At 42.7% G+C, this 22,279-nt stretch overlaps 1 protein-coding gene across 1 annotated transcript in view; it reads right to left on the bottom strand.

Annotated features, from left to right (window-relative positions):
* The window catches only part of LOC124805060 (myrosinase 1-like), a 231,969-nt gene that overhangs the window by 62,883 nt on the left and 146,807 nt on the right, over positions 1 to 22,279 (bottom strand). The window contains exon 9 of the mRNA XM_047265484.1: positions 6,779 to 6,930. Coding sequence (XP_047121440.1) covers positions 6,779 to 6,930 — 152 coding nt within the window. The remainder of the gene's footprint in view (positions 1 to 6,778; positions 6,931 to 22,279) is intronic.

Here is a 22,279-nt window from a genome sequence, read left to right as displayed (position 1 = left end):
ACTGACGCAGTCAGCACGGATTCAGAATATATCGTTCTTGTGAAACACAACAATCTCTTTATTTGCGCGAAGTAATGAGTGACACCGACAGGGAATATCAAAAAAATGGTTCAAATGGCTCTGAGCACTATGGGACTCAACTTCTGAGGTCATTAGTCCCCTAGAACTTAGAACTAGTTAAACCTAACTAACCTAAGGACATCACAAACATCCATGCCCGAGGCAGGATTCGAACCTGCGACCGTAGCGGTCTTGCGGTTACAGACTGCAGCGCCTTTAACCGCACGACCACTTCGGCCGGCAGGGAATATCAAATATTTTCCATATTTCTAGATTTACAGAAGGCTTTTGACACCGTTCCTTACAAAAGACCTGTTCAAATTGCGTGCCTTGGGAGTATCGTTTCAGTCGAGGCGCAGGACCTCGTAAGTAGACTGGCCTGTATGCTAGCAGGACCCATGCCGCCCAAACGAGTCTAAGCACCAGCAGATAGTAGGCCCGGACCTCCATGACTCCTCTGAGTGGTAGTCTGTTGGCTCAGATTTCAGTCTAAGGCACATCGCTTCACAGTGAACGTGTTCCCTATGGCTGTTGCAGTCTGTAAAACGGTAAAGAAAATGCTGCTTCAGAAAAAACTGTAGCGCGACGGACGTTGAGCCTTAAGAATTGCAAAATTTTATTAACACCGTCACCTTTGAAGACACCGATGTGCTCGCGTCAAGATGTCCACAACCAGTCATAGACGGTGATCAAATTCAGACGCAGAAACTATTCTGTCAAAGCTACGGAACAGATATGTGAGAGACTATAAAACTTACATATAAGCAACTTAAAGGAGAAAACACAGCAAAGATACCCATTAAAAATGTCGACAGCTTTCGTAAATCTATTTACAAAGTTAGGCGGAAAATTCCATCGAAATTACTTACAAGTACCCAGGGGGTTCATGCTGTTCTGAATATATTAACTGTGATAACTGCAGATGGAGCGGATTTGTTGTTACATAATGATGCTGACAAGAGCTTGTAATATTCTGTGAAGCTGAAACCTCAGAATAATTAGTCAGTCTGACACAATATTTGTTGGTGGACTGCTGACCTTAGCAGTTAAGTCCGATAATATTTCAAACACACAATATATGTTGGTGGAACCTTCAAGTATTGCATAAAGCTTTTTGTTAGTTATTTACGATCCATTGGTTTGTTAGTGGACACTATATTGTAAGGGTGATTCCCTTTGTTCAGCGACAAGAAAACTTCATTCTATCAGCATGTCTGTTCAACAGTTGTTGATAAAAGACATAATCTAGGTCTGAAATTAATCCTTCAACGATGTTTTCAAACTTCTAAGAGAGTATTATGGAAGATGGAAGTGACGGGTGGACTGGTGTAGGAATCGAAGATTGTAAATTTCATCTAACATAGAGCTGGTGGCGAAATATAAAAATACTCGGACTAGATCATGACTGCTGTTCCCGAAATGAAATGGGGAAGTTTCTCTCTTATGATTGCTGACTGTTTTGTTGAAAACTGAACGTCAACGATGCCTATCAGTGAAATACTAGAATGTTGTGAGACTACTTCGTAGATACTTGCGTAGTCAAAAACGCGTTTCCTCTATCCATGACGTCAAAATTAAGTTTTAATAGACAGAAACCACCATTGCTTTCGAAAGATTCCACAGCAAGTACACCAGTCAGTTGTACATAGCACTAAACGGTTTTCAGGCAACACGTTTCTGATCATGTGATAGAAATGTCGTCAAAAAGAGGAATTTGTAGCTACTACCGTAATACTGTTGATCAGTCAGACTAAAATCGGCTGATGGAACAGAAGCAACAACCTGAAAATCTGGAAGGGCACCTAACGTTGCAACAACTCTCAATGGTCAGTCTGAACCTTCTGCAATGTCTCACGAATGTGAACAAGAACACACCAAGTACACCAGTCAGTTGTACATAGCACTAAACGGTTTTCAGGCAACACGTTTCTGATCATGTGCTAGAAATGTCGTCAAAAAGAGGAATTTGCAGCTACTACCGTAATACTGTTGATCAGTCAGACTAAAATCGGCTGATGGAACAGAAGCAACAACCCGAAAATCTGGAAGGGCACCTAACGTTGCAACAACTCTCAATGGTCAGTCTGAACCTTCTGCAATGTCTCACGAATGTGAACAAGAACACACTATTGCAACAGTTGCCAACATTAAGTCAACAAATAAAGGCTTACTTGAACAGTTTATCTCCTATCCCCTGTATAACAGCGGTTATCAAGAAAAATACCAAACGACCTAAACCTACAACGGAATTATCATCAAGTGCTTATAGAAAGGAAATAAAAGCCAAAATAAAGGCAAAAAACAAGAAACTTGCGCACATACCTATAAAAAGAGACAGATAGATGAAAACTTTAAGATGAAAAAAATAAGGGAAGAGTGAAATGGTTATATCAGCTGTGTAAGGCATATGGAAAATACGACATGTTCTGTGTATGAAATGTAAAGTTGTGTACATGACCTATGTCCTTGAGTGGAAAGTAAAGTTAAGAATTATTTCTGTGTTACCTGTGTTCAAACCTCCTGATGTTGGATACGCCATCGTAAGCAATTTAATTTGTTAAGAATTTATAATTTGTTTCCTATGTGTAATTTCAAACGTGTAACAATGGGAGTAACGTTATGTTAACGGTTTTTATTTCGCTACTGTGCGTTTTATTGCATCATTCCATGGATTTATTATATGTCGCTGACTTCTTATACTAAGTGCGACTTACGCTGTAAGGCAGTGGCCGTCAAACATTTTTGCGTAGGAGTCGATACTGAGACATTGTAGGGCGACACATTGGGCTGCATAGGAAGTGGGGAGGGGGTGAGGGGAGGGAGTTGGAGTGGCAAGTGAAAGAGAACTTCAGTTTTCAATAAACCTTGGTTATTGATGGAAGCTTGCCATTTACATATTTTGAATCTGCATGTTATACACTGAAGAGTCAAAGAAAGTGGTACAGCTGCCTATTACCGTGTAGGGCCCTCGCGAGCACGCATAAGTGCCGCAACACGACGTGGCCTGGACTCAACTGATGTCTGAAGTAGACCTGGATGGGATTGACACCATAAATCCTGCAGGGCGGTCCATAAATCCGTGGCATAAATACGTAAGAGTACCTCGGGGTGGAGATCTCTTCTGAACGGCACGTTGCAAGGCATCCCGGATTACTCAATAATGTTCATTTCTGAGGAGTTTGGTGGACAGCGGAAGTGTTTAAACTCAGAAGAGTATTCCTGGGGCCACTCTGTAGTAATTCTGGACGTGTGGGGTGTCGCATTGTCCTCCTGGAATTTCCCAAGTCCGCCGGAATGCACAATAGACATGAATGGATGCAGATGATCAGACAGGATGCTGACGTAGGCGCCACCTGTCAGAGACGTATCTCGACGTATCAGGTGTCCCATAGCACTCCAACTGCACACGCCCCACACCATTACACAGCCTCCACGAGCTTGAACAGTCCGCTGCTGACGTTCAGGGTCCATGGATTCATGAGGTTGTCTCCATATCCGTACACGTCCATCCGCTCAATAATGTTTGAAACGAGACACGTGCGACTGGACAACATATTTCCAGTCATCAACACTCCAATGTCGGTGCTGCCGGCCCAGGCGAGACATAAAGCTTTGTGTTGTGCATTCGTCAAGGGTACACGAGTGGTCCTTCGGCTTCGAAAGCCCATATCGATGACGTTTTTTTGAATGGTTCGCGCGGTGACACTTGTTGATGGTTCAAATGGCTCTGAGGACTATGGGACTTCTGAGGTCATCAGTCGCCTAGAACTTAGAACTACTTAAACCTAACTAACCTAAGGACATCACACACAACCATGCCCGAGGCAGGATTCGAACCTGCTACCGTAGCGGTCGCCCGGCTCCAGACTGTAGCGCCTAGAACCGCACTGCCACTCCGGCCGGCACTTGTTGATGGCCCAGCGTTAAATCTGCAGCATTTTGCGGAAGCGCTGCGCTTCTCTCACGTTGAACGATTCTCTTCAATCGTCATTCGTCTCGTTCTGGCAGGATTTTTTTTCCGGCCGCAGCGATGTCGTAGATTTTATGTTTTACAGGATTCTTGATACTCACGGTACACTCGTGAAATGGTCTTACGGGAAAATCCCCACTTTATCGCTACCTCGGAGATGCTGTTTCCCATCGCTCGTGTGCCGACTATACCACCATGTTAAAACTGACTTGAATCTTGGTAAACTGTCACTGTAGTAGCAGTAACCGAGCTAACAACTGCGCCAGGCACTTATTGCCTTATATAGCGTTGCCGACCGCAGCGCCATACTCTGCGTGTTTACATATCCCTATATTTAAATACGCATGCCTATACCAGTTTCCTTGGCGCTTCAGCGTAAGATATCACACCAATTATTTTTAAGTGACCGCAAAATAATATATTGGAACTACAAGGATTTTGCTGGGGAACCACACAGTGACAAATTTTCCGTACCTAAACGGGTACTATGGGCAGTGCCTTCACAACAGGATCCCATGTCTGTTGTTCTGATTTCCGGGCGCATTTTGTAGGCAGCTTCACGACTTTCTGTCTAAAACAACACCAAGAGGCTACAGCAGACCGTTTTCAAACGGACTTCTGTATTAGGCTCAATATAACAGAACAGAAACTGTTTTACGTAATATAATTTTATTAACTGAAAATTGTTACAAAGGAAAGAATGGCGGATGATAGTTTTGTGGGTATAAAAGTGTTTAGAAGTCAGTTTTATGTGTTGTATTACGCGTGTGACTCACTACTCTTTTTGGCCACTTCTTCCGACCAATAGTGTGGGCACTTTGCCCCATCGGTTCACAGAAGAAACTATGAGACTGAAATGAATTAGATTTTTAGGCCAAAAGACGTTGTTTAAACACCAATATGGTCAAAAAATTATTTTTCTCCATACGGGTGCTGTAACAGGAATAGTAGACGAGCGACGATTCAAAACCAAAACAGGTCTTACTAAGAAATAACGAAATAAAATTCCTCTGTGAACATCACTGTCAACAGTGGCGATGTCTGCTAGAACTAGCGTGACCACTTCTTGACAGTCAGAAGCGCTCTTCAGATCAAAACATAGGCAGCTACTTTACTACACCTTCCCCTACCGATATTACTATTAATTGGCAACCTATATAAATTATTAATATTAATCAATAACAGTAATTCCAATATGAAGCTCGATCACAAATGTTTTAGATGCCATTTTTCTTTTGCTCACTGCATTGTATTACAACAGCATTAATTTGATTTCATATTGTTTCTTAGAAACTTGGACCATATTTGGAGATGATCTCCTCTGTAATGAGCATTCTCGAATCCGTCTTACTTCAGTTTGACTTTCATGCCATATCAGCAGACCGGTGCTACTTGCACACGCTCTTGAAATGTCAGCACTGAAAGACAAACAATAAAATATAGAGGAATTCAAAAAGAAGAAACAGATTTCAAACATTTATTGCTTTCAAACTACAAATCATAGAAACACAATTCCAATGTTTCTGGAAAGAGGAAAGTTCGAATTTTTAGGCATTGAATGTGAGCACCGTGTGTTACACGACAAATATCAAAACGGTGGCTCATTTCCTGCCACGCAGCTGGCCTCTCGTTATCGAACTGACAGCTTCAACAGTGCGATGTTGCAGACTTTCAAGAGTGTAAGGCACAGGGGTGATAAAATGCGGTAAACGCGGTAACCCCACAGATAAAAGTCAGAAGGTGTGGGGTCTGGAGATCTCGGAGGTCATCGGCGATGAAGTTCACCTTCTGTTCCCCTCTTTAAATCCAACGTTCTGGTATGATGACAACCAGGTCATCGCCGATGACCTCCGAGATATCCAGACCCCACACCTTCTGACTTTTATCTGTGGGGTTACCGCGTTTACCGCATTTTATCACCCCTGTGCCTTACACTCTTGAAAGTCTGCAACATCGCACTGTTGAAGCTGTCAGTTCGATAACGAGAGGCCAGCTGCGTGGCAGGAAATGAGCCACCGTTTTGATATTTGTCGTGTAACACACGGTGCTCACATTCAATGCCTAAAAATTCGAACTCTCCTCTTTCCAGAAACATTGGAATTGTGTTTCTATATTTTTTTGCTTGGAAGCAATAAATGCTTGAATTCTGTTCCTCCTTTTTGAGTAGCCCAGTATTAATCCTCGCACGTCTATTAACCTCGCAGCGGCCGCGCTAAATACCACTCTGCTTTTGACGTAAGCGTTAAGTTTTCCTTACCTCACAGCCGAATTTATCAACGTCAGTTAAGTACTTTTGTTTGTTACTGAGCAACAAAAATATGTTAGTTGACGTTTTTGGATTCTACAGCTAGTTCCGAGAAGTGTATCATCGTAAAATACGGCTGAGAACCGCAGACCGCACGAATACTTGATTCAGACTACATACGGCCACGTGTCGTAGTTTAGGGACTGCTGGTATAAGGGATACAGCTTAGAAAAGCAAGCGCGTTAAATGAAATGCGAAAGTATTACATGGGACCCGTTCTAAATAGGAAGAAATGATCATCATAATAAAATAATAGAAATCGGGGCTCGTACGGAAGTGTTCCCCACACGCTCTTAGAGAATGCAACGATAGGGAAACAGTCTGCAGGCGGTTCGATAAACCGACTGCAGGCACTTGAGTGTGAATTTCAGAGTAGTCACGCAGATGTAGATTAGCAGTGCTCCAGCGATGGTTGGGTGAGGTGTGGACGTCGGCGCGCTTACCCTGAGCCACGTGGAGCCCAGAGAGAGCGGGAAGTCGGTGGCGGGCGACGTCACGGCCCCCGAGTCGCGCACCTTGGATGGAACGCTGCCGCTCTCCCCGGCGGACACCATCCACGTCGTGTAGTGGTTCAGCGACAGGAAGTCGGCCGTACCTGGCACACCGCAGATCGTACATTAACTCGCAATGTGGGCCACTGTACGAGCACACTAGGCCTACATACACTGATAAGCCAAAACATTATGATCATCCACTTAGAGGAACTTGGGACAGATCTGGAATGCCGTACGGTAGCGATTCTGTATCAAGGATTCGGCAAATCTTCCTTAGGTTTCAGAAGATAGATGGCATCGGGTGTCTCTGCAGAGGTCACGTGAGTCTCGTAAATTAATGGCCGGTGGCTTGTATGCGCGGATCTGGCGCCCTACGGCGTCCCACATGTTTTCCATCGGTTACAGATCAGCCAAATTTGCTGGCCAAGGCATCAATCTGAATTCACTACCAAGCGCTTCTGGACTAGTAAGATGGACAGTTAGTCTGATGGGAGATGCCATCGGCGTCTTGCGATTGTGAATGGATGGATAGTCCGCGACAATGTTGACGTAGTCCACACCTGTAATGGTGTCTTCGATTACTACCACTGGAACGATGGAAGCCCAGATGAATGTCCTCCACAGCTTCCACTACACCCAATGGCCTGCACACGTGGCATGGTGCATGTTTCGAGCAGCCATTTGGCTGGATGACGGCTTATCCGGTCGCGACTGTCAATATGGCGCAACAAGGAACATGGTTCATCTGACATAGCCTTACGTTTCGACTGATCCACAGTCCAATCTCGATGATCCCGTGCCAGCTGTAGTTGTAATGAACGATGTGGTTGAGCCAACATGCGGAAGTGTAGGGATCGTCTGCTGCTGTGCCGTATGTTCAGCAGTGTACACTGAACGATGTGCCCTGGAAACATGTGTTTCTACACCAGCATTGTATTCTGTTGTAATGTCTTTCACAAATCGCCGCCAATGTTGCGCTACACAAAGGGACAGCGCTGGCCTCCATATTATCTGAAGAGACGTGGACGTCTAGCACCTTGTTGTCTACTAACTTCGATGTTTCCGAGATGCTCTTTACCCGGCGCCGGGTCATAACTATCTGCTCTGTGTCAAAGTCGCATATACCAGTGGATTTTCGCCGCGCGGAGTGGCCGGGCGGTTAGAGGCGCCATGTTACGGACTGCGCGGCCCCTCCCGTCGGAGGTTCGAGTCCTCCTTCGGGCATGGATGTGTGTGTTGTTCTTAGCGTAAGTTAGTTTAAGTAGTGTGTAAGTCTAGGGACCGATGACCTTTGCAGTTTAGTCCCTTAGGAATTCAGACACACACACCAGTGGATTTTCCCATTTCCGACTCGTATCAGCGTTAGAATGATTTGACATTCGTCGCTCCTTCTCTTGCATACATTCCTCACTGAGTCAAGTGCCCGCAAACCCCACCAGATGGCATCCTGCCTCGCTGTGGACAGTGATTATAATATTTTGGCTCATCAGTCTATATTCTACTCTTTCTGAGGTTAAAGAGACAAGAAAAATACGATAACAAACAATATCATCAACATCCAAACACAGTCACACAGAACATAGTCATCAACAACAACAAACAGATGGTACACACCCACCACACGATTGACAGGACTGGTAGCACACAAAAAATGACAGAAATAGCCCACAGATCAGATAACGCGATACAAAAGAAACTGAAGACAGCTTTGCCGTAGACAAACACAATATCGTGGTATTTATCAGCTCAAATGCCAAGACACTCCAGGAGTGCATACACAGAACTATGAACATCATTTTTAATTAACTTGGCAACCATAATGGACAGCCCTCAGCACACTGCGATCGTCCCCGACCACATGACATTCGCAAAAGGCCAATTCTAAAAACTTTACGTTTTGTAAAAGATCTTCCAAGTTCCTTTACATAAATGAATATTTCGTAGAATACCACATGTCACTTTTCCCCCCTATTATCAGCTTTGCCTAGAGTTAAGTACTGGGAGATGCGACCGCCGTTACGGCGTTCTGCTTGTGCGTAGTAAATCGGAAGTAGGAACCTGAAAATGATGCCAACACGCAAAGGACGTGACACTGAATCTTTTACAGTTTTTCAGGCTTATCAATGATCACAATGCGCGCCGTATGAAGCAAACAATTGTGACACAAGACCGTCCTATTAAGGCAGCTGAGAATTTTGTGATTAATCTGCATATGGAGAAACTCAGGTCACAATGCGTATCACGTTAGTTCACAACGAAAGCGATCGAAAACGGTTATTTCAAATTCGAGCTAAAGAAAATGGGTCATAGCCCAAACCATTTCTGGTGTCGTTAACTTACTATAGACGTAACATTTTACCATTTATATACTTACAGTCTTAATTTCAGTACCGCTCCTGAACCTTTCTTTTCATTTCCGTCATTTATTCTTCGATCCTTGCCCTATACATAAACTATTAAGCTGATTACGCGATCTGCGTTTGCCTGCCTTTACTATATTCAAAATCGTATGTATGATATTATTCCGAAAATCCGACAGTAGGTCTGCAAACTGACTAGACCAACTGCTTCTTACCATTCTCCGCAATGATTTTAGAAATTCCGAAAAAAATTTATCTGTTGCTTCTGCTTTGTTTGGCAGCACGTCTTTCAAAGGCTTGTCAAATTCTGATACTGGATCCCGTATCTACTCCAAATCGACATCCGTTTACCCACTATCCATTTCCTATAGCGGTGTTCAGATCAAAAAAGTAGCTCTCTCCAATTTCACTTTTTTCCCTTGTGATCTGAACTTTTTTCTGTTCTTCTTATGCAAACCTTTAAAGTTTATATCGAAGCTCTAAACGTAATTTTATTTTGTGTCATGTGTTTGTTAAATCCATCTATGTAATGTTTTTTTCTAAGCCCTCTGGTTGCCTTGGTCATCCCCCTAAAAATTTGTTTGCTTAGTTTACTGTTGACAATGGCGAAACGTATTAGAACTGGCCTTTCTCTTAGAATACCATACTTTTTAAAAAATTTCTTCTTTTTTCATTTTCTTTATGTGGAGGTCGACATTCATCATCTATGTAAATTCATTTTTTTTCTTCTCTTGGTGGCAACAAGAGTTACCTTAACTTTCTCCCTTTGTTCTTCTATTCAGGGAGTTTCGAGAGGCATAGTAAACATTTTATATGTTATTATAGGCTAATTTGAATAAAATATCCCATTTATTATGTGTCCAGTTATTAATAGGTATCCGGATACTGCTGTCGGAATGTACAACAAATAGATACTCACAGAAAGTGTTAAAAAAAGAAATTATTAAGTTCGAAGCTGTTTCTCATAAATTCCACCTACGATTTCAGTGCACTTTCGAGTTCCCTTGACACCGTGTGTAGCTCTTCTGTGGTCGTCGTCGCGTTCTTTTACGAGAGCAGCACTATTCATAACCCGAACGATCTATTTGTCGTTTGTGTTTACTTTGTTCTCTTCGCCTTTCAACCATCCGCACAAACAAATATCTAAAGGGGTAAGGTCCAGGGACGTTAGTGGTTAAGAAACGTGACCCTTCATGACGATCCATGTTTCACAGAATGACTGTTGTACATGATGCGTCACCTGACGACTAGAACATGGAGGGAAGAACATACCCACCATTATCATTACCTTCATGTTGGGTATCACAGCCGCATATTTGTTAAAAGACATTTTGAAGTTTTGCACCTCGACTGTTTTTGACAAGTACTTACTTTATTATATCTTGCGCGAATGGCCAATTTCGGCCTTACCGATCACTTTCAACTGCAGTCTGGAAACAAATACAGCAAAGATACAAAAGGTATATGTAGGCTTACTGACATACAGTCAGTTATCTTCGTAGCCAAAACCATGTTATAGGACTCTATATGTAACCAAAATACAAACGTAACGATATGTAAAGAAAACGCGACAAGACAGTTATTTTTATGTGCTACATGGCGAGTCATGTATTAATTCAGACTTTGAATGTAAACTATCTTCAGAATGTCGCTTTGTAGCTAAAATAAATAAACACGTATATGTAGTTACGTATTCACAGGTATGTTTCTAATTATGTACTATATGGCAGAACAATGTTTCTCATTATTTTACGTCAAAACTGTAATAAATACATCCTTCCTTTGAATGGATTTCACCGTATTATGCAGACGCATTTGATGTCTTGGCACGCTTTTCTCTAGATTTCGTTTTTTTTGTTACAATTTCGATCTTTTAATATGCAGATAGTACGTTACGTCTCTGACTTATGTGTCGATTTATGGACAAACTGATTCATATTGCTGTACCTTTCTTGTAACTGTTTCCAGCGTAGGCAGAACTGACAGTTGGCTTCCGACAACGAAAGTGAACTCATTTAGTGTCCTATAACGTGGCTTTAGGGATGAAACCGATTGTTACTGCACGCAATAAATTTTCTGGTTTTCATTCTAAGGCTTGCGCCATATGTGCTCGCTTCCTGACTGGCTATATCCTCCGTTCAGTAACAGTACAGCGTGAGTCAAAAGGGACTTTACAAATGTAGAATGTTACAGAAATTTATTGAGATAACTTACAGAATCGGTAGTCGTGTCATTTTGCAGCAAACAGCCTCAAGTTTGATTCCCGTTGAGCGTCAGCACTCAATTTCGCCACCATCAGTGGCACATAGTGCACAGTTAAAATGGTACGGAGCGTACTCACTGTGTGTTTTGGTTTCATGAAACGAACCCTGCAACGTCTCCTCAGCGTAAATATAGGGCAGCGAAAATCGACATGCAACCCTCGAACATGTTAATAACAGCCCCAAAGTTAATATGTTTTGTGCTCTTAGCAAATTGAAAGTTTATTGTCATTTTTCCTTCATGGAGAAAACTGTAACTGATGTTGTGTATCTGGATATGTTTACAATTTTAATCTGTCAGGAAGTTTCATATCTGGATATGCTTGGAAACTTTTTAATTCCACAAATCGATGAAGATGACTGAGATGGGCTGGTTCACAGCCGGAAAGACGGTGCACCACATCATTTTCTCACGGAAGTTTGATGTTTCCTCGACAGTCGCTTCCCACGCCGGTGCATTGGCCGTGAAATGCCACCTGGATGGCCAACTCGCTTCCCAGACTTGACACCACTCGATTCCTTTCTTGGGGTTTCGTTAAAGAACGTGTGTATCTTCCTCCCCTACCAAACAAATTATTGACCTGAAAATCTGAATCTATGCTGCCACTTCACATGTTACGCCCAATTAGCTGCATCGAATGTGAGAAGAAATTAATTACCGGTGGGATGTTTACCACATCACAAATGCTAGTCGCATCAAACCAAAATGACGCTTGACAGTTTTATATGAAAAATAACACATCTAACGATTCTGTAAATTGCTCAATAAATCTATATCATTCCAAATTTGTAAAGTTCTTTTTGACTCATCCTACATGTAAGTACAATTATTTTAATCGGTCCATTGTGAAATATCATTTTTGTACGTCAGCAAGCTAAAACTATACTTCACGCATCTTCGCTTTGTTTCTTGGTAGACTGCACTTTAAAATGGCCTATAAGACCCAAATTATCGTGCACGATGTAGTCAAGTGAATACTTGTCAAAAACAGCCGAGATGGGACACTAAAAGTTGTCTTTCGATGGCCATCCTTGTAGCCAAAGAAACCTCTTCAAGTAATGAGGAAAGTCTAGAAAAAATGGTTCAAATGGCTCTGAGCAATATGCGACTTAACATCTGAGGTCATCAGTCTCCTAGAACTTAGAACTACTTAAATCTAACTAACCTAAGGACATCACACACATCCATGCCCGAGGCAGGATTCGAACCTGCGACCTTAAACCTGTCTCTAAAATGACATGTAAGATTTTTTTTTTTTAGTCATCTTTCTCTCCTGTGCCAAGTTCTTCATCTCAGAATAGCACTTGTAATCAGTTATTTGTTGGATGTGTTTCAATCTCTGTCTTCCCCTACAGTTTTTCCGTTCTACAGCTCCGTCTAGTACCATGGAAGTTATTCCCTGATGCCTTAACAATGGACCTAACCTCCTGTCCCTTCTTCTTAACAGTGTTTTCCACACACTCCTTTCCTTTCTGATTCTGCACAGAACCGCCTCATTCCTTGCCTTATCAGTCCACCTAATTTTCAACATACGTCTGTACGACGTCATCTCAAATGCTTCGATTCTCTCCTGTTTCGGTTTTCCCATAGCCCATTTTTCACCACCATTCAATGCTGTGCTCCACGTGTACGTTCAAACAAATTCGTTTCTCAAATTGAGGCAAGTAGACTTCTCGTGCCAGGAATGCCCTTTTTGCCAGCGCTAGCCTGGTTCTGATGTCCTTTTTGCTCCGTCTGCCATGGGTTATTTTTCTGCCTAGATAGCAGAATTCCTTAACTTCATCTAATTCGTTATCACCTATTCTGATGTTAAGTTTCTCACTATTCAAATTTCTGTTGCTTCTCATTACTTTCGCCCTTGTTCGATTTAGTCTCAATCCATACCGTGTACTCATTAGACTGTTCATTCCATTCGACGTGTCCTGTAATTTTTCTTCACTTTCACTGAGGATAGTAATGTCGTCTGCGAATCTTAACACTGACATCCTTTCAGCTTGCATTTTAATCCCGCTCTTCAACGTTTCTTTTATTTTCACTATTGCTTTTTCGATGTATAAATTGAATAGCAGGAGCGAAATACTACATCCCTGTCTTGCGCCGTTTTTAGTCCATGTATTTCGTACCTGGTTTTTCACTCTTATTATTCCCCCTTGGTTCTTGAATATATTGTATATTACTCGTCTTTCCCCATACCTTACCCTTATTCTTCTCAAGATTTCGAACATCTTGCACCATTTGGCATTGTCGAACGCATTTTCCAGTCAGACAAATCCAAAGAACGTGTCTTGATTTTTCTTTAGCCTTGCTTCCATTATCAACCGCAACGCCAGAAGTGACTCTCTGGTGCTTTCACCTTTCCTGAAGCCAAACTGATCGTCATCTAACACCTCCTCAATTTCCTTTTCCGTTCTTCTATGTATTATTATTGTCAGCAACTTATATGCGTGAGCTGTGAAGCTGATTGTGCAGTAATTTCCGCACTTGTCAGCTCTTTCACGCTTCAGAATTGTATGAATGACATTCTTCCGAAAGTCAGATATAATGTCGCCAGACTCAAACATTCTACACATCAGCGCGAATAGTCGTTTTGTTGCCACTTCTCCAAATGCTTCCAAAGCTCTTCTAAATTCTGATTCTAAGACTGGATCCTCTATATCTTCTGTATCTACTCCTGTTTGTTGTTCTATCACATCAGATAAATAAGTCTTCCCCCTCATACAGGACTTCAGTGTCCTCTTTCCAGCCGGCCGATGTGGCCGAGCGGTTCTGGGCGCTTCAGCCTGCAACCGCGCGACCACTACGGTCGCAGGTTCGAATTCTAACTCGGGCATGGATGTGTGTGATGTCCTTAAGTTAGTTAGGTTTAATGTGTGTGATGTCCTTAAGTTAGTTAGGTTTAAGTAGTTCTAAGTTCTAGGGGACTGATGACCTCAGCAGTGTTCAGAGCCATTTGAACCATTTTTTGTAGTGTGACAAGCGTTACGGTGAACTAAGTTCGTGGAGAGCTGAGTGACGTCAGGTGAGTTCGTGTCATTTATAAATAATGCCTTCAGTGTACTAAGGTCGAATTATTAAATCAAATTACATATGCTACTAGTGTTTATTTTGTTTATTGCAAGTCAACGAGCGAGGCAGAGGTGAGCAGTTACGCTGAGATTTAATAATTGTAATTTTAAAAAAAAGAATATTTCATTCTAAACGTATGAAATGTTGTGATTTTTTTAAATCTGTTAGTCTATATCCATGACTATGTTTGTAGAACTGGAAAGTCTGCTCTATTAGCCAAGTTGATAATAGTATTTGAATTATTAGCCAACATTTGATTACGGTCAAAAGTTTTGCTACATATTACGGTCGATAACTTACGAATAATACAAGAAACGTGGCTCAGAACGTTTCCTCTATATACCACGAGTGAAAGATGTGTTGCAAAATTTAAAAATTTATTAGAAGAAAATTCGGAAGTGTATTAACGAACGTCTGTGGAGGACTGACAAGACCAGTGAAATCATTTTGAAATGATTTGAAGTAGTTTTAACCAAGAAAGAAAGTGAATCGACCAATTTTTACGTTCTTAGTCACTCATTTTTTATGAGGATATAAGCAAAGTTTATAACCAGTAATGAAATCTGTATAAGCCAAAATTAATGTAGACCTATGGAATATCTCCTTTTTTGCCTATACTATTTCTACATCTACATCTACATCCATACTCCGCAAGCCACCTGACGGTGTGTGGCGGAGGGCACCTTGAGTACCTCTATCGGTTCTCCCTTCTATTCCAGTCTCGTATTGTTTGTGGAAAGAAGGATTGTCGGTATGCCTCTGTGTGGACTCTAATCTCTCTGATTTTATCCTCATGGTCTCTTCGCGCGATATACCTAGGAGGGAGCAATATACTGCTTGACTCCTCGGTGAAGGTATGTTCTCGAAACTCCAACAAAGGCCCGTACCGAGCTACTGAGCGTCTCTCCGGTAGAGTCTTCCACTGGAGTTTATCTATCATCTCCGTAACGCTTTCGCGATTACTAAATGATCCTGTAACGAAGCGCGCTGCTCTCCGTTGGATCTTGTCTATCTCTTCTATCGACCCTATCTGGTACGGATCCCACACTGCTGAGCAGTATTCAAGCAGTGGGCGAACAAGCGTACTGTAAGCTACTTCCTTTGTTTTCGGATTGCATTTCCTTAGGATTCTTCCAATGAATCTCAGTCTGGCATCTGCTTTACCAACGACCAACTTTATATGATCATTCCATTTTAAATCACTCCTAATGCGTACTCGCAGATAATTTATGGAATTAACTGCTTCCAGTTGCTGACCTGCTATTTTGTAGCTAAATGATAAGGGATCTATCTTTCTATGTATTTGCAGCACATTACACTTGTCTACATTGAGATTCAATTGCCATTCCCTGCACCATGCGTCAATTCGCTGCAGATCCTCCTGCATTTCAGTACAATTTTCCATTGTTACAACCTCTCGATATACCACAGCATCATCCGCAAAAAGCCTCAGTGAACTTTCGATGTCATCCACAAGGTCATTTATGTATATTGTGAACAGCAACGGTCCCATGACACTCCCCTGTGGCACACGTGAAATCACTCTTACTTCGGAAGACTTCTCTCCATTGAGAATGACATGCTGCGTTCTGTTATCTAGGAACTCTTCAATCCAATCACACAATTGGTCTGATAGTCCATATGCTCTTACTTTGTTCATTAAACGACTGTGGGGAACTGTATCGAACGCCTTGCGGAAGTCAAGAAACACGGCATCTACCAGTGAACCAGTGTCTATGGCCCTCTGAGTCTCGTGAACGAATAGCGCGAGCTGGGTTTCACACGACCGTCTTTTTCGAAACCCATGCAATTCCTACAGAGTAGATTTCTAGTCTCCAGAAAAGTCTTTTTACTCGAACATAATACGTGTTCCAAAATTCTACAACTGATCGACGTTAGAGATATAGGTCTATAGTTCTGCACATCTGTTCGACGTCCCTTCTTGAAAACGGGGATGACCTGTGCCCTTTTCCAATCCTTTGGAACGCTAAGCTCTTCTAGAGACCTACGGTACACCGCTGCAAGAAGGGGGGCAAGTTCCTTCGCGTACTCTGTGTAAAATCGAACTGGTATCCCAACAGGTCCAGCGGCCTTTCCTCTTTTGAGCGATTTTAATTGTTTCTCTATCCCTCTGTCGTCTACTTCGATATCTACCATTTTGTCATCTGTGCGACAGTCTAGAAAAGGAACTACAGTGCAGTCTTCCTCTGTGAAACAGCTTTGGAAAAAGACATTTAGTATTTCGGCCTTTAGTCTCTAATCCTCTGTTTCAGTACCATTTTTGTCACAGAGTGTCTGAACATTTTGTTTTGATCCACCTGCCGCTTTGACATAAGACCAAAATTTCTTAGGATTTTCTGCCAAGTCAGTACATAGAACTTTACTTTCGGATTCATTGAACGCCTCTCGCATAGCCCTCCTCACACTTCATCTGGCTTCACGTAATTTTTGTTTGTATGCAAGGCTTTGGCTATGTTTATCTTTGCTGTGAAGTTCCCTTTGCTTCCGCAGCAGTTTTCTAACTCGTTTGTTGTACCACGGTGGCTCTTTTCCATCTCTTACGATCTTGCTTGGCACATACTCATCTAACGCATATTGTACGATGGTTTTGAACTTTGTCCACTGATCCTCAACACTACCTGTACTTGAGACAAAACTTTCGTGTTGAGCCGTCAGGTACTCTGTAATCTGCTTTTTGTCACTTTTGCTAAACAGAAAATCTTCCTACCTTTTTTAATATTTCTATTTACGGCTGAAATCATCGATGCAGTAACCGCTTTATGATCAGTGATTACCTGTTCTGCGTCAACTGTTTCAAATAGTTCGGGTCTGTTTGTCACCAGAAGGTCTAATATGTTATCGCCACGAGCCGGTTCTCTGTTTAACTGCTCAGGGTAGTTTTCAGATAACGCACTTAAAAAAATTTCACTGGATTCTTTGTCCCTGCCACCCGTTATGAACGTTTGAGTCTCCCAGTCTATATCCGGAAAATTAAAATCTCCACCCAGAACTATAACATGGTGGGGAAATCTACTCGAAATATTTTCCAAATTATCCTTCAGGTGCTGGGCCACAACAGCTGATGAGCCAGGGGGCCTATAGAGACATACAATTACCATGTCTGAGCCTGCTTTAACCGTGACCTTCACCCAAAATTATTTCACATTTCGGATTTACGTCAATTTCCTTCGATACTATTACACTTCTCATCGCTATAAACACGCCTCCCCCTTCACTGTCCAGCCTGTCTCTGCGGTATACATTCCAATCTGAGTTTAGGATTTCATTACTGTTTACGTCTGGTTTCAGCCAACTTTCTGTCCCTAGTACCATGTGGGCATTGTGACCGTTTATTAATGAGAGCAGTTCTGGGACCTTTCTATAGACGCTCCTGCAGTTTACTATTAGCACATTAATATTGTTATTCCCTGCTGCATTTCGCCTACTCCTACCTTGCCGCGTCTCAGGAGGCGTCTTGTCGGGCCTAGGGGGAGAATACTCTAACATAAAAAACCCACATGTGCACTCCACACGTATTCCGCTACCCTTGTAGCCGCTTCCGGCGTGTAGTGCACGCCTGACCTATTCAGGGGGACCCAACATTTCTCCACCCGATAGCGGAGGTCGAGAAATTTGCACCCCAGATCTCCGCAGAATCGTCTGATCCTTTGGTTTAAGCCTTCTACTCGGCTCCAAACCAGAGGGCCGCGATCGCTTCTGGGAACGATACTACAAATAGTTAGCTCTGATTCCACCCCGCGAGCGAGGCTTTCCGCCTTCACCAATTCCGCCAACCGCCTGTACGAACTGAGGATGACCTCTGAACCCAGACGGCAGGAGTCATTGGTGCCGACATGAGCAACAATTTGCAGTCGGGTGCAACCAGTGCTCTCTATCGCCGCCGGCAGGGCCTCCTCCACATCTCGGATGAAACCCTCCAGCAAGCAGACAGAGTGAACACTGGCCTTCTTCCCCGACCTTTCCGCTATTTCCCTAAGGAGCTCTATCACCCGCCTGACATTGTAGCTCCCAATACCTAATAAACCCCTCCCCCCGTGTGCCTGCTCGGACCTCGCTGAAGGAGCGGCCACATGTCCACTCACAGGCATAGCGGGTTATGCCACACGGCCAGCTTCCACATTGACCCTCCGCTTCGTGCGCCGCGAACGTCGCTGAACCCGCCACTCCCCTTGGGGAGAGGGTGGCCCAACCGCGCCCGGTACCCGCGAAGATGTCTCGACAGCAGGGACAGTGGGTGAAGCATGTAACACCTGGGGTGTACCATGCGACGCACCAGACTGCCCACTGCCGCTACACTCCGAGGCAGCAGCCTGAAGACGGCTGACCGCGGCCATCAACACGTTCAGCTGTTCTCGAACAGTGGCCAGCTCCTCCTGTGTCCGCACACAGCAGTCACACATCCTATCCATCCTAAGAAATCAATTTACTGTAGAGAGTTAATCAACTTTTAACTACACTGCTAATTCACTAAAGGCGGCTGATAGTTGACTAAACTGTGGTTGCTAGACACTTCTTGTAGAAAACAATGAAAATAGCACTACCTGTCTCTGGACTGTATTGAAAACAAACACTAGCACTGCTGGCACTATGGTTGACTAAAGGGACTCTCTCTGACTGTATTCAAAACAAACACGAAATCTATGGAACACTATTACTAGCACTCGACAATTAAAGCTTCCTAAAAGCAAAAACACACGGAAGAAGAAGTGACAAGTAAGAAAAATACAGCTAATACTTAAATTAACGTAGCTCGCTGGACAACAGACGTGAAGCAGGCGGCAGTTACGACGACGAGATTTGTTGGTATATCAACGCGGACTGTTCAACGTGCCTATGAAGCTCTACAATTGACAGGAATTTCTGTTATCAGTGAACACATATCAGTTTCAACGAGTTTTCGAGCGAACATTGCGTAGAGATAAATGGTTCAAATGGCTCTGAGCACGATGGGACTTAACATCTATGGTCATCAGTCCCCTAGAACTTAGAACTACTTAAACCTAACTATCCTAAGGACATCACACAACACCCAGTCATCACGAGGCAGAGACAATCTCTGACCCCGCCGGGAATCGAACCCGAGAACCCGGACGCGGGAAGCGAGAACGCTACCGCACGACCACGCGCTGTGGACGCGAAGAGATATTCGTTTTATAAACAAAAATTCTCTTTTCTTGCTTCAGTGTATTTTATTTCCTTTACACGTGTCTTGCATTTTACTTTAATGCATCTTCAGTGGGATAGTTCTTGGAATCGGCGTTTCTTCTCATCTGGTCACGTGCTGGAGGTGCCACTTTAATTTGACTTACGAAAAATAAGTACGTTTTCATATTCCCAATTTTTTTCTTGACAATTTTCATATTGTTTACCCCTTATTGCTGTGGACCACTAGTAGTTTTCTGTCACTTGTAGATATTTCAATTAAATTTGTGATAGATCCGTACGCTGTTAACGATTATACTCATCGATTTTTGACCTTCTTGCTTGTATTATTGGTTTTAATGATCTCATCATTTTGCACATGTGTTTTCTCAAGAGCTTTACTAAACAGTTCAGTTATTTGCTTGCATTTTTTTGTCAACGTGGGTCCGAAATTCTTGAGTTTCCGTTTCGATTTCTTCGCGTTTGACTTTACATCCTTCTCTGAGCTGATCATGTTTTTCAGAGAACATCTCAGTAAGCTCGGATCGCAAATTATTGACAGTATCTGTTAACGTGTTCAATTTAGTTTTGATTTTCTCTTGAATTTGTTTGTTTTCCTCCCACATTTCTTCGTTTTCCTCCCGAACAGATTGTAATTGCCTTTGCGATTTTTTTATTTTGTCGTCCATCATTAATTCCATTTTCCCTAATACCTGACTAGAGACGTTATTACCAACAGTAGTGGTCCCCTTTTGTTGAGTAGCCAACGGCGTTGAACTGGGCCTGGGAAGATGTTTTCAATAAGCATCAAATTAAAGAAAGATGCAAGGTGCGATTGCTGATGAGCTTCATCGTCCTGCCTGTTGAACGTATCCTCAAAAAATGGTTCAAATGGCTCTGAGCACTATGGAACTTAACATCTTAGGTCATCAGTCCCCTAGAACTTAGAACTACTTAAACCTAGCTAAGGACATCACACACATCCATGCCCGAGGCAGGATTCGAACCTGCGACCGTAGCAGTCCCGCGTTTCCGGACTGTAGCGCCTAGAACCGCACGGCCAGCGCGGCCAGCTGGACGTATCCTATGTGGGCAGTTATCACAATAGGATTTGGCAGCCTCCATCAAGCATACTTAACTGATATGATTGCATATTCGAAATGGAATTCTGGATATACATATTTATTAACAGTGGTTGAGATTTATTCCAAATACGCATAGGGTGCTGCTCTGAAGACTAAAGGCGGTGTTGCAGTTGAAAACGCGCTTAAAAAAAATTGCAGAGAAAGCAGGCGGGTTCCAGTACACTTACAAACTGATCTTGGGAAATAAATCTACAATACTAGTTTCAAAAAGTTAATGCAACATCTCAGAATTAATCACTAGTCCACTTTTTCAAATATGAAAGCTTCCGTAGTTGAACGTTTCAGCAGAACTCTCAAGAGTCTTATGTTCAGAAAATTTATTGCTCAGGGCTCCTACAAATCGATTAATACCGTACAAGGATTCGCAAAGCAACATAAGCACTCGAAACACAGGACAATTAAAATGCAGCCAGCGGAGGCGTATAATAAAATAAAAATGATCGATCCACGCCCTTGGAAACTTAAAATTGGTGTTTATGTCAGTATTATCAAACAGAAGGCAGTCTTTGACAAAGGATACACTGCAAACTGGTCAACGGAAATTTCCAGAATACGTAAAGTGCAGTTTCTCAGATGCAGATATTGGTGGTACGTCTTCCATTTCCAAAATTTGCGAGCTCGCAGGCGAGCTCTTACCTGCTACCTTTTTGACTTAGTTCCCATTACTGTAAGGGGTGAGGAATCCTGGCTGCTACATATCTCTCCAGTTTTCCTTGCCGCAGCCACTCTTCTGGTAAAGTCGATGGATAGCGACAGACTTTATCAATCGTGGTACACAGGACGTCGTACACATAACGAACTATCTCCGTGGTACTTAAACCGAACTTTATTAGTCGTTGACCGATCGACCTATTTCCGTGGAACACAAATCGAACTAGCCTACACTTGCACAACACACTGGAAAAAACGACACACGCAAGGGGATTTTTTCCACCTCAACCGGCGTAAAACGACCCTTATAATACTTGAACTGATAATTCGTAAGAAATTATGCAAATTTTAACCTCTTGTACACACGCACAGAGAAAACTGTAATTGTAAACATTGTGTGCGTGTGTGTGTGTCTGTGTGTGTGTGTGTGTGTGTGTGTGTGTGTGTGTGTGTGTGTGTGTGCACTGATCACAGAGAAAACTGTAATTGTAAACATTGTGTGTGTGTGTGTGTGTGTGTGTGTGTGTGTGTGTGTGTGTGTGTGTGTCTGTGTGTGTGTGTGTGTGTGTGTGTGTCCTTTAAAGACCTTTAAAGAAACAAATCAAAGTATATTTGATCAAAAAGCAAACTGTAATTGTAAACATTGTGTGTGTGTGTGTGTTTGTGTATGTGTGCATATGTGTATGTGTGTGAGTGTACGTAAACGACACACCTGGTCGGCTGCCTGATCTTGGACAACGGCCAGAGCGCGATGATTCAGATGGGTACGGTGCGGATGTAGGAAGTGTCCTCGTTGCGTATGT

This window comes from Schistocerca piceifrons, chromosome 7, assembly GCF_021461385.2.
Source record: "Schistocerca piceifrons isolate TAMUIC-IGC-003096 chromosome 7, iqSchPice1.1, whole genome shotgun sequence".
NCBI lineage: Eukaryota > Metazoa > Arthropoda > Insecta > Orthoptera > Acrididae > Schistocerca > Schistocerca piceifrons.
The sequence above is the reverse complement of the archived record's forward strand: the minus strand, read 5'-3'. Positions and strand labels throughout refer to the sequence as shown.